General features: G+C 35.7%; 2 protein-coding genes across 2 annotated transcripts; one reads left to right on the top strand and one right to left on the bottom strand.

Moving 5' to 3' along the window:
* Positions 1-1,049: 1,049 nt before the first annotated feature.
* On the top strand, positions 1,050-5,052 carry LOC136207214 (zinc finger protein GAI-ASSOCIATED FACTOR 1-like). Its single transcript, XM_065998530.1, has 3 exons — positions 1,050-1,191; positions 3,084-3,480; positions 4,233-5,052. The coding sequence occupies exons 1-3, from the start codon at positions 1,050-1,052 to the stop codon at positions 5,050-5,052; spliced, it is 1,359 nt and encodes a 452-aa protein (XP_065854602.1).
* An 827-nt stretch (positions 5,053-5,879) lies between these two features.
* Positions 5,880-11,656, bottom strand: LOC136206777 (probable protein S-acyltransferase 6). The gene is made up of 5 exons (XM_065997942.1): positions 11,047-11,656; positions 9,767-9,949; positions 8,802-9,098; positions 7,462-7,695; positions 5,880-6,843 (listed from the first exon to the last, which is right to left on the bottom strand). Exons 1-5 carry the CDS (start codon positions 11,197-11,199, stop codon positions 6,406-6,408), a joined length of 1,305 nt encoding a protein of 434 aa, XP_065854014.1. The 5' UTR covers positions 11,200-11,656; the 3' UTR covers positions 5,880-6,405.
* Between the last annotated feature and the right edge of the window lie 1,389 nt (positions 11,657-13,045).

Genomic DNA, 13,045 nt, shown 5'->3' with positions numbered 1-13,045 from the left:
AAAGATTGGTTTGACAGTTATTTATTTATCACATCAGACCTTTTAAATATCAATTATGTCTAAGATATTTAATGTATCACTGACACAACTTCAAAAACTTGTTAAAATGCTAACAACTAAGTCTTCCATATACAGGTCGATCGCAGAAATTTTTATTAATGTGTTTAAAATGTTTACCGTGTTATCAATATAGTTACAAATAAGTAACTAAAGGTGTACAAAACTGCTTTAATTTATCGACAAACTTGTTTGGAATGTCTGATGTGACGGTTAAATAATAGTCAACCCAGCTTTTACAAATTTTCGATAACGTATGGCTAAAATTGATATTGCGTGGAAACATTAGGGTTAAATTTGGATGCAATGCATTATCGGTCACTGAACTTTTATGGTTATCTCAGAATGGTCACTCAACTTCAATTTGTCTCAATAAAATCATTCGATTTTGAATTTTGTCACATTTAAGTTACTTCGGCAACTTCAATAGCAAAAAGACACCGCTAAAGTGACGTGACTGCTACATCAGCAGTAGCCAACTTTCACAATTGACCAAAGCGACATATGGTTGCCACATAGCTGACTGAAACTGCCACCTAGCTGACACGTGTCAGCTAGGTAGCAACCACGTGTCATTTAGATGGAAGCCACGTGTCGTTTCTGTCATCGGTAAAAGTTGATTACCACTGATGTGGCAGCTACGTTACTTTTTAGGTGTCTTTTTGCTCTTGGAGTCGTAAGAGTGACTTAATTGAGAAAAAATTGAAAGTTAAATGATTTTATTGAAACAATTTGAAATTGAGTGACTATTTTGAGACAACCATAAAAGTTCAGTGATCAACGGTACGTTCAACCCTCTTAAAATTTACACTATTTCAAACGTTAGAAGTAAATTTGCACTTCGTCAGAAACGTTAGGGTCAAATTTGATATTTATCCCTATAAAAAATTCCAATTCTAACCTTTATAAATATATAGATGGTCCAAAGATAAACTTGCTCTCTGTTACATTATTAGCTTCTTCCTTACCAACAAAGCACAAGAAAGAACAAAATGTTAGACTTTGTTCAGGAATTTGAAGATGATGATAATCAGTTCCAAAACGCCATCGTTTTACAATCCAGTCCTGAAAATGGTTCAACTCCGAGCAGTTCTACAAGCAATAAGAAGAAAAGAAATCTTCCAGGTCACCCAGGCAAGCTAATATACTTCATTTCAGGGGGAAACAGGGGTGGCCGGGGGCGCTCCGGTGCCCTGACTTTTAGGAACCACCCTTGAGAGGGATGGTTCAGTCTAGGGTGTACATCGGTACCATTTAAACTGTATATCAAACCAAATCGATTGAATTCGGTTTTTCAGTTTTTTAACATTCCGTTTCGACATCAATTTTAGTTTTTGGTGCATTTCGGTATTCGGTTCGATTTGACAAAAAGTGAAAAAAACCGAACCGCATCGAATTACACATATCCTACATTATTCTATATATATACATATATTTGATTTTACTAATTTAATTTTTTTTATTGATAATAAGCCAATATAGATATATTTTGAAAGTATTTTTTTCTTTTTGTTGTTCGAGATAAATTTAATGAGGAAATACAGTGATTTTTATTTGTTGTTGTTGTTTTTTTTTTTTAAATAAAGTTCAGTTTAGAACCAAATATTTTGGTTTGATTATATTTCAGTTTTACATATTATTCAGTTTGGTCTCAGTGTCAATTATTTTGGTAATTTCGGTATTCGATCTTTTCAGTTCAATTCGGTTTTTGAACCGATGCACATCCAACCCCCAAGGTTGTTGGAAGTGCAAATTGGCACTCCCAACTTTTAAAGTTTATATTCGTCTAAGTCTGTATTCCTGAATTGATGATATTTTAAACAACTTTAATTCTTGAACTTTTTTATTTTGAAATGTGGTACTAAACAAATTTAATTTTTGAGATAATCTACTTTGACGTCGTCAATGGTTAAATTGATAGCGTCAACTTAAAAGTCTTTGATTTTGTAAATGAGCGAGAACCTCAATCATCTTTTTTGCAACAACAAAAAAAACACAGCTGTAAATCAACAAAACCACATGGGTTATTTTTAAATTATCCCTTTTTTTATTACTGTTGAGATAATAAGTCAATACATATATATTTTTAAAGTATTTCAAATTTTTTCAAAAAAAAATGTTTCAAATTTTTTTTTTTGTTGTTGAGATAAATTTAAGGAGAAAATACAGTGATTCTTATTTTTTATTTTCTAACTAAATCTTGTTTTTTTTTTTTTTTGTTTAAAATCAAACTAAATCAAATATTCTAATTTGGTCATATTTCGATCTTACATATTACATTCGGTGTCTGTGTTTGATAATTTTGGTATTCGATTTTTCGATTCGGTTTTAAACCAATGCACGTTCAATCCTTGTCTCCTCAAAAGAGGCTGTTGGGGTGCAAATTGGCACCCCCAACTTTTGAGTGCGTATATAGTAGCGATTAATTCAATTGACATTTATTTTGAATGCATCTTGAACAAACTCAGACCAAACCGCACTGAATTACATATATTCACGTTGTTGTTGTTGTTATTATTATTATTATTATTTAATTTTACAAATTTAATTTATTTACTTTTATTGTTAAGATAATAAGCTAATGTAGATATATTTAAAAGTATTTGAAAACTATTTTTTATTGAAGTAAATTTAATAGTGAAATATAGTGATTTTACCTGTTTTTTATTTTTTAACTAAATCCAATTTATTCGGTTTAAAATCAAACTGAACCGAATATTCTAGTTCGATTATATTTTGATTTTATTTAGTTCGGTGTCGTTGTTGATTACTTTGGTAATTTCGGTATTTGATTTTATTTAGTTCGGTGTCGTTGTTGATTACTTTGGTAATTTCGGTATTTGATTTTTTTTGTTCGATTTATCGATGCACACCCTACCCGTCTCCACAAAAGAGGCTGTTAGGGGTGCAAATTGGCACCCCCGACTTTTGAAGTCCGTATTCACCCGTGCTTCAATTTTTGTACGTATATAATACCGATTCATTCGATTTTCGATTAACGTTTATTCTGAATACGTATTGAACAGACCCGGATGCGGAAGTCGTAGCACTCTCTCCCAGAACTTTAATGGCTACAAATAGGTACATATGTGAAGTATGCCATAAAGGATTTCAGAGAGACCAAAATCTCCAGCTCCATAGGAGAGGCCATAACTTACCATGGAAGCTTAAACAAAGGCCAACTACACAGGTTAAGAAGAGAGTTTACGTCTGCCCTGAGCCGAGTTGCGTGCATCATGACCCGAGTAGAGCTTTAGGTGACTTGACCGGGATTAAAAAGCATTTCTGCAGAAAACATGGTGAGAAGAAATGGAAGTGCGATAAATGCTCGAAGCGTTATGCTGTTCAATCTGATTGGAAAGCACATGCTAAGATTTGCGGCACCCGGGAATATCGATGTGATTGCGGTACGGTTTTCTCAAGGTAAATGTTACTTCAGAGATATATGTAAACTATGTTACAGGACACGGAAACTCTTCTTCATTAGAAGTTTTCACGTTTCGTTTCCGTTTTCATTTCCATTTCCTTGCAATATTTTTTTAGAAAGGCTTAATACATCATTTGCCCCCTAAACTTGTCCAAAAAGCTTGATTGCCCCCTGAACTTTCAAAGTGTCCTGATAGCTCCCTCAACTTACATAAAATGTTCTCTTACTAGCCCCTTGAACTTGTGTAAAATGTAATCAATTAATCACTCGGTTGCAAAAAAAAAAAAAAAAAATTAAATATAAAAGATGTATTCTTCATATCTTAGAATGTTATTACATAATCCAAAAATAAATTAAAAAAGAAGTTATTACTTTTTCAATTATAAAACTTGTCTTCGCTAATATTAAAACCGTATACCCCCGATCTTGGTCGTTTGACTTTTTCTAAGACGCGTGCCATACATCTTCTACATTTAACTTACTTTTTTGCAACTGAGTGATCAATTGATTACATTTTGCGGGCGTAAGTTCAGAGGGCTAACTGAACATTTTATGCAAGTTAAGGGGGCTATCGGGACATATTGAAAGTTCAAGAGGCCAGTCAAGCTTTTTGGACAAGTTCAGGGGGCAATTGATGTGTTAAACCGATTAAAAATAACATTACCTATTGTCAATTTACATTTCCGTTTCCGTGCAACATAGTATGTAAAAATGTCAAGTTGTAACATATTCAATGTCATGAATGCAGAAAGGATAGCTTTGTTACACATAGAGCTTTCTGTGACGCATTGACTGAGGAGACTTACAAAGGCAATCAGAACCTCGGGACCATTCCGGCAATGAGCGAGGTGCAAGAACTGTTCGGTTCATCAATTCCGACTGCTGAATCCTGCTCGATGGCGAACCACACAACATATGATGAGAACATTGACAGTTCATTGAGGCCATTATCTTTGAACTCAACTGGGGTAATGGTGTCAAGTAATCTAAACCCAATACTTAACCCGAGAAACACAATGGCGTGTTTCGGTTCTGGAGATGGATCCGGTATTTCTCCTATGGGAATTGGGTCTGCTTATACCTCTGCAACAGCTCTGTTACAGAAAGCTGCAGAAATGGGTGCTAAGATCAGTGATAATTCCATTGCGCCAATTCTCCTCAGAGGATTTACCGGATACTCTATTAGCGGATTGAATTCATCCGGGTCAGCTACTGTAATCGGCAGCAGCAATATAGGCTGCCCCGCTGCCGCAAACACGAGTAGCATGTGTGTAGCTGACATGGATACATTTGATAAGAATTTGGATACAGGATATCCTAGAAACAGCTACGCCGTTTCACAAACTGGATTGTTCGAGTCTCCTCTCGGTATTCGCTCAGAAAATGGAAATGGAATGGAAGGGGAAGTATACATCGGAGGAGGCGAGAAAATGACTCTTGATTTCCTAGGAGTAGAACCAACTGGACATTCAACGAGGGTGAAAAAACGAAGCTATGAAGGTCATGTTACGGGGATAGGATACTCGAATGCTCATCAAAATTTGCACAATATGCAGTCGGATTGGTAGAGAAGGACAATATTAGCACGAACACACCCAATAAATATGCAGTAAACAAAAAGTTTTGCTGTTTTATGTTCCGTGGAAAACTTCAATATGATTTTTATATTTTCTCGACTAAAACCAAAGATGCAATGATCTACACGTCATTATACGCGCAAGCTAACATCCATAAGAAAATCAAACCAGAGGATACTAAAGAATGAACATATATCAGAGAATCGAAACACGAAAGAAAATGGATACGAGATCGTTCACCCACCAAAAAATTATAACAATCTGAAAACATGAATGAGCACCTATGTTGCATGGACACTTCTCTTTAGTAGAGTTTCCACGTTTCGTGTCCGTGTCTGTTTTTGTTTGGTATGAAGGTTATGTTTTAGAAATAATGTCCGTAGCCGTTTTCGTGTCCGTGCAACATAGATGAGCACTAACAAACTAAAAGGCTTATCTACACTGCTAACGCTACAGAACCAACTCGGAAATACTAACAGCCAACTATATTTCGAAGAAAAACACCCGAATGTGTCAGCTAAGTCAGCTAAGAGTCTATTGTATGAAGGTTATGTTTTAGAAATAATGCAGGTCATTCATGATTGAGAATGCACAAATTTTCGCAATCCTTCGCGATTAAGAATGAACATAAAATAGCACAAGTTTTGCTGTTTTATGTTCCATGGATAACTTCAATATGATTTTATATTTTCTCGACTAAAATCGAAGATGCAATGATGCACACGTCATTATAAGCGCAAGATCACATCGATAAGAAAAACAAACCAGAGGATACCAAAGAATGGACATATATCAGAGAATCGAAACACGAAAGAAAATGGATTCAAGATCGTTCACCCACCAAAAAATTATAACAATCTGAAAACATGAATGAGAGCGGTGTTCAATTTTTGCTCCTATAGCTAACACAACAAACTAAAAGGTTTATCTACACTGCTAAATGCTACAGAACCAACTCGGAAATATTAACAGCAAACTACATTTCCACGAAAAAAACACATAACAACACACCTACGCGTGTTAGCTAAGGCAATTTGACTTGCAACACGCAACTCATTCATGATAGAGAATGCACAAATTTTCGCAATCCTTCACGACTAAGAATGAACACAAAAATAGCACAAGGTTTTGAAAGTACCATGGAAGGCAGTTTGAATTGCAAATGCATCCGGGAGCATTTCTTTCCTTTGTGTATATACTTGGAAGTTCGTAATATCTTTCAATCCTTCCAGTCGAATGCAATGTAATTCGCCAGCCCCAACTAGCTCGATTAACCAAATACGGCATTTAGCTTTGAGATGATCACATTTTCCTTTCTCTGGGATTTATATCATTTAACCAACTTCAATGATCTTCAGAAATTTTCTGTCTACCGGATAAACCATGCTCCAATTCAAATTCAGAAGCCATTGAATGGATATCCGGTGTTATCTCCCATTTGTTCTTCTGATCCCAATGTGCGCGTCTTGGTTGCGTTCCACACCTTTCCAATCCACCTACACTATCAATATGACTTTGTATTTCTGCAAAATCTTCATCAGCAACAGCTTGACGTTTTCCTCCTACTTCTACATCAAAGCTCCTCTTGGGCATCTCGGGGCTCAAACGACGCCCCATCGACACTGCGGTGCTATAAACTGAATCCAATTTAACCTTTGCTCTAAAATTGTTCTTTGACTTGGGAATTTTTGTGAAAAACACATCCATGATATTGAGCACACAACCAAGGTTAAAAGGATTCATCTTTCTGTCATATCGATATCGGAAATTCTCGTAAGTTGTCTGCAGAAGAAGCAATTCAAGGCTTAAAATAATGATAGAACATGAGAAGAACAAAGAGCTAAGGGTAAATTACACGCATGCATGACCACTAAACTTCACTCATTTTCACCGTATGGCCATTAAACTTCAAAACGTAACATAAAAGCCACTCAACTTTAAACTTTCTAACACTATGGCCACTAAAACTTTAACTAACGCCTCAAAATGACCGTTAATGACCTCAAAATGAAAATGTTCAAGAATTAAAGTTGTTTAGAACGACATTTACCATGAAACCACATTTTTTATTTTTCAAAATCACCATTTCTAGAGCTTTCTCTCTCTAAAAATTCACTTTCTCTCTTCTAACCAATCAACATCTAAATGTTTCGAAACGAAATTTTTGAATAATTAAAGTTGCTTAGAATATCATCAATTCTTGGAATTTTTATTTTGAGGTCGTTAACAGTCAATTTGATGCGTAGATTGAAGTTTAGTGATCATAATATTAGAAACTATAAATCTTAGTGGCTTTTATGGTACGTTTTGAAGTTTAGTGGCATACCTGAAAATGAGTAAAGTTCAGTGGCCATGACTGTATTTTACCCAAGAGCTAAAAGGTAATGAGAAAATCGGAACCTGATTTGTGCATATCAAGTAGAGATGAAATGTAGTGAGGCCTCCAACAAACCAAGCACATATGAAAGTATATAATATCAGAATTCCTGAAACTGGGGACTTCAACAAAGCTCTCCAGAGATTATAATGATAATTGTCCATTATCTTTTTGATATTCACCCAGCAAATCGCAAAAACATAGAGGCAGAGGAGGGTTGTCGAGCATACAAACATGAAGAAAAATCTGTAATTTCTCTGTCCAAATAACACTTCAACCCGTTAAGCCAATAAAATAATACTCCCTCCGTTCCATAAATCTGTCACTTTTGTTGTTTTCACTAGGAATAAGGAGCAATTAATTTGTCTTGAATTTAGAAAAAGGCAAAAAGCATAATTAAGCCCCTGTCTGTTTTAAGGATCAAGCCTCGGATCAATTATTTTTCCACATTGAATGAGCCCTTGATCAGTGATTATGTTATGGATCCCGCCCTTATTTAACCTTTCCATCGAGTTTGGACGACACGCACCGTTAAGGGATTCGGCCTGCTGATGTGGACATTTTCACTTCCATGTAGACAAATAAAAGGTAAGTTTCTTGGCTAGGGGAGAGAGAGAAAAAAGTAAAAAGAAATTAAAGAAATCGATTTCCAGTAAAAGGTTCTTCCAAGCTCCAGCTTGGAAGAACCTGCTGGAAATGGATCGCGAAATGGGAGATGAGAAGTTTGAGCTTGGAAGACCCCACTGAAAATTGTTTTTGTAATTTCTTTTTACTTTTTACTCTATCTCTCCTAGTCAAGAAACTCTCATTTTTATTTGTCCACGTCAACATGCCGAATCGCCCTAACGACGCGTACCGCCCGAATTCGAGAGAAAAGTTAAATAAGGGCCTGATCCATAATGGAATCAATGATCAAGGGCTCAATATGGAAAAATAAATGATCAGGGGCTTGATCCTTAAAACAGAAATGGTTCAGGGGCTAAATTATACTTTTTGCCTTAGAAAAACTCAAAAGTATTTAGTGCACAAACTTAAATCTTATTGGCTCTAAACAATGAATTTAATACATTTTCCAAATTCCAAGACACTTTCACAATCATAAGTTAAGGATAAGCTTGAAAAAAGAACATGAATGTGTAAAAGCAACAGACAAATGGAATTTAGATTTTGGTTAAAAGTGACGGATAATATGAAACGGGGGAGTATGTTATCTCTCAACGAAACTATTCAAGTAACAACCGTGAATTATTGATAGACAGGCTTCAAATAAAATCAACTAGCACGAAGTCTAAGGATGTCACTGAATATGTGATACCCAAAATCAGATGACCATAAAAAAATGCACTTTCAAGCAGGAGCGTACCTTTCCAATACATTGCCCGACCCACGGGCAATGGTGATCAAAACGTTCAACACAATTGTTGCATATAGAGCAATGAGAGCATCGCGGTGGGCGATATAACATGCAAGTTTGGCAGTATTTGACCTTGATTATAATTCCATTAACGATGACATCTTTCGTGGGAGGTACGCTAGGACCACCACCCAGAATCCCTGTCCACTCCATAGAGAGATTAGAGAACTCATCTTCAGGAGGATGGAGATTGCGAGGAATGATTCCAGGATCTCGTGAGGATGTAATGAAGAGAAGAAGAATAACCTGTTTCAGTTGACAAGCCAATGCCGATATCTTAGAAAATGGTCCTAGAAAGTCACTAGATACTCTAGTGAAGACTATACATGCATTTATAATCATAGTTGTTAAAGGCGCGAGCCTCAGGCAAAGCTCAAGGTAGCGCGCCTTGATTGCACAAGGCGACGTGCAATTTAAAAGGCTCTCGCCTGGACCTCAGAGCCTGAGTCAAGAGACGTAAATATAAACTTAATCTTAACCCTTGATCTAAATAAGAATAGTAAGATATGTAAATATAGAAAGACTATATCTGCGTTATGGACTGCTCATCTCTACAACCATGTAATTCTATTAATATGTTAATGTATTTATATTTTAAACTAATGTACCAAGACTACAAGTTAATGTAGACAACCTTGGTTTATGTTTTAACTAGTAACAGAGTATTAGTGATATTGATATCAAATGTTGATATGCTTTAACTAGTAATAGACTATGTATATTTTTATTATTTTCTGGGCCTCATGTTCCTCAGGAACGAGCCTTGAGCCTAGGCTCTAGGACCCCTTAGCGCCTTAGTGCGCCTTAAACCTTTAACAGCTATGTTTATAATGACAGCCAAAAGCATCATGACATATTCCAGAAAGAAAATGCAGTTAATTTGCAAGCCAGTCAGAAAAGTAAGAACAACTCACATATGCTGTGAAGATGGCACATGTAGATACAATAAGATTGCCAAGATGGGGCTGAAATTCGCCGATGATCTCATGTGAAATGAAACTACAGAACAAGATTACTGGAACAACTACTAGCATCACTGTAAAGAACAGCGCCCTCACATCTGGACCAAAAACAAGTCTACCCCCGCAGCAAAATATCTACAGAAGAATTAGAAGAAATCAGCTGCTTGGTTGCATATAATAAACACATAAAATTTGTTACTAGCCCTAAATGGCAAACAAGAAAAAGCATGCTCATTGACAAAAGGCCCATTGCTCTATCAAAAACATACAAAAGAAGAATACTGGATGGATGAATATTGATAAAGTTGAAATTTAAGTCATCCGATTTCACATAAAACATAACCATCATTAACATAAGCAGAGTTGTAATCGAGCCAAGCCGAGCCTAGCCCTTGCCTGCTCATGCTCCGCTGGTCAAAAAATTGACAGCTCGAGCTCAACATCTTGTTCGTGAGCTGATCGCAAGCTTGTTCACGAGCTTTGACGGCGAGCAGCTCATTAATTTTGTTTATGAACTTTACTTATGTTCATTTAAAATTTCTTTAACACAAAACTACGTTATTTTACGTTTCCCCTTCTATATAAATACTATTATTAAAAAAAAAAATTAACCAAGCCGTTTTCTTGAACAGTCTAATCCAGTTCGTTCATGAATCTATAACCGAGATTGCTTGTGAGCTTTTGAGCCGAGTTTCAACGTGCTCAAGCTCTGCTCGTTTATAAATCGAGCCAAACATGGTCGAGCTTTAATCGAGCTGACCGTCAAGCCGTTGCTCGGCTCATTTACAGCTCTAAACATAAGAAATATTCTTATAAACATAAGCTTCATTCAATTGATACAGTTTAGAAAACAGTTACGACATTGTCCTTCCATAAGAAGATTTAGGATGAACAAGCCTACTTAGTACCACCCAATACTCATCACGTCTGAACATTAATTGATTAGGGCATCTATTTAAAAAATTTGGTAACGGTGATCCTAAACTAATAACTCAACTGAATAAGCAAAATCTTCTTTTTGATAGGAGAGAAAATCTTCTCAAAATGGTGATACAGTGGCCTAAAATTCTTAATGATGGCATATAAACATCCAAGTTACAAGAGCAGACATAACAAATACAGTATAAACACATACAAACAAAATGCACATAACATGTATGAGAAAATGACCGGGAAAAAACAAAAACAAAAAGAAAAAACAAAGGAAAAGAAGAGGAAGAAACGATCATTACATTGCTGCCTCGCCAAGCTTGATAAACACGAATTTCAGGAACATTCGTGCCGACGATTCGACGGTTGGAATCGGAAAGATGAGGACGGTGGTGAGATGGTGCTGGCATTGAAGGTGCATGCACATTACCCCTCACTCCATCCCCACCGACCATAACTCGATTCCGATTTGATACACGGCCTCAATCCTCACCAGATCTCGTCGTCCCTACGCAAATAGGCGTGTAAAAAGAAAATGAGAGAGAATCGAATCGAATCCAGAGCTATGGCCGTTCGTTCCGGTGCACAAAACCGTCGATAGAAGAGGTTAGTGTGAACGGATCAGAGCAATCGATGAATCGGAAAGTCACGGCGGGAGAAAGGGAGACGGAGAATAAGGAAAAGGAGGAAAAGCATTAGATATCTTTTGTTATGGAGGTTGCTATTTTAGAGCAGGTGAAAAAATCCGGCGATATTCGCGATGGAAGTGTGATAGAAATCCAGCTCAACTCTTCGGAGCTCTGCTCTGATCAGTCCTCAGTCGCTCTCTCTTTTCATTTCTCTTCTTCTGTTCTTTCTTGTCACCTTTAGTTCTGTGTGCTATTTTTCTTTTTTTTCTTGCTTTAGCTTTCTTTTTCTTGACTTGACTCCGTCTTTTTCTTTCTTTATTCCTTGATTTTAGGCGTTAATTCAATTTTGTTTTTGTTATGTTTTTTCATGGGACAAGGTATAAAATATGACTAGTCTGTTTGTTAGAAAGGATATAGGAGATGAGACAGGGATAAAAAATACGAGATAAGTTATCTCGTGTTTGTTTCGGATATAAAAGAGTGAGAGAGATGAGGGATAAGCCTTTTATCTCTCAAATCCTATACCCAAGAGGAGGGTGGCATAAGGAGGTGCGATAAGCTCTTGCGATTTTAATAGGATGGAAAAGTCAATTTTATCTCCCAAATTAATGCTATGTAGTTTAAATAAGGTTAAAATAGTAAAATGTATTATTTTATCCTTATCCATATCCCACATACCAAACATTGAATAATAATTCTCGACTATCATATTTTTATCCTTATTCCAACCATTTATCTTTGTCTCTATCCCAACATTTATCCTTATCCCTATCGCTATCCCAATAGAATACCAAACGTCTCGCTAATGTTTAAAGCAGTGTAATTTTATCTTTATAACAATTTTATCCCAACATTTATAAATTTGATCAATTTCAAAAATAATTTATTAAATTATAATCTATATTTCATATATATGTCATTTTATCCAGTGGCGAATATAGGATTATTTAGTTGGGGGGCCGATTTTACACGTGCGTTTGAAAAAAAAAATTGCTAAATCGAACTTGCTCATTTTTTTTTATATATATATGCATGTTATAATTTGAGTGTTCAAAAACCAAATTTTAAGTATTAATGTACAATTTCTCAAAAATTAAGTTAGATTTTGTTTAAGATTTCTAATATGTAAAAAAAATTGAATTTAGGAGGGTCGAACATGTAAAAAAAATTGATTTGAGATGGTCTACCAGATAAAAAAAAATAATTCGGATTTAAAAATGACCTAATTAGCCAAAAAAATTAGAGATTTGGATTTAAAGAGGTCTAACAAGCCCTAAAAAATTAGAAATTTGGATTTAGGGAGTACCGAATAGGCCTAAATATTAAAATTTTGAATTTTGGACAAGCCCAACACTTAATGGATCATCTTGAGGGGCTAATTCAACACCGCGATAAAAAAAATTTGAGACAGATGGGCCGAAACTACCCGGAATCAAGGTGGTTCTGGCGGCCGTAGGGGCCCGAGCCCTTCAGGCCCCTTCCTTGTCTATACCCCTGATTTTATCACAAATATATGATTAGACGTGGAAAAAAAAATAAAAAAAAATAAATATATTTTCTTTCAATAGTTGAATTATGCATAATAATATATTTACACTAGTTTTTCAAGAGAATTTCCATTATGCCGTCAAGAAACTATTTTCTTCTTCATCCATGTTTAAAATTTTCTTTC

This window comes from Euphorbia lathyris, chromosome 9, assembly GCF_963576675.1.
Source record: "Euphorbia lathyris chromosome 9, ddEupLath1.1, whole genome shotgun sequence".
Lineage (NCBI taxonomy): Eukaryota > Viridiplantae > Streptophyta > Magnoliopsida > Malpighiales > Euphorbiaceae > Euphorbia > Euphorbia lathyris.
The sequence above is the reverse complement of the archived record's forward strand: the minus strand, read 5'-3'. Positions and strand labels throughout refer to the sequence as shown.

What these genes read in the sequence shown, in the direction of transcription:
- LOC136207214 (XM_065998530.1), top strand. Translation starts at nt 1,050, where the DNA reads ATGTTAGACTTTGTTCAGGAATTTGAAGATGATGATAATCAGTTCCAA. An exon ending in AAATCTTCCAGGTCACCCAG is followed by an intron (nt 1,192 to 3,083) that starts GCAAGCTAATAT and finishes CGTATTGAACAG; the next exon opens with ACCCGGATGCGGAAGTCGTA. An exon ending in TGCGGTACGGTTTTCTCAAG is followed by an intron (nt 3,481 to 4,232) that starts GTAAATGTTACT and finishes TCATGAATGCAG; the next exon opens with AAAGGATAGCTTTGTTACAC.
- LOC136206777 (XM_065997942.1), bottom strand. Translation starts at nt 11,199, where the DNA reads ATGGTCGGTGGGGATGGAGTGAGGGGTAATGTGCATGCACCTTCAATG. An exon ending in AAGCTTGGCGAGGCAGCAAT is followed by an intron (nt 9,950 to 11,046) that starts GTAATGATCGTT and finishes ATTCTTCTGTAG; the next exon opens with ATATTTTGCTGCGGGGGTAG. An exon ending in ACTTGATATGCACAAATCAG is followed by an intron (nt 6,844 to 7,461) that starts GTTCCGATTTTC and finishes CTTCTTCTGCAG; the next exon opens with ACAACTTACGAGAATTTCCG.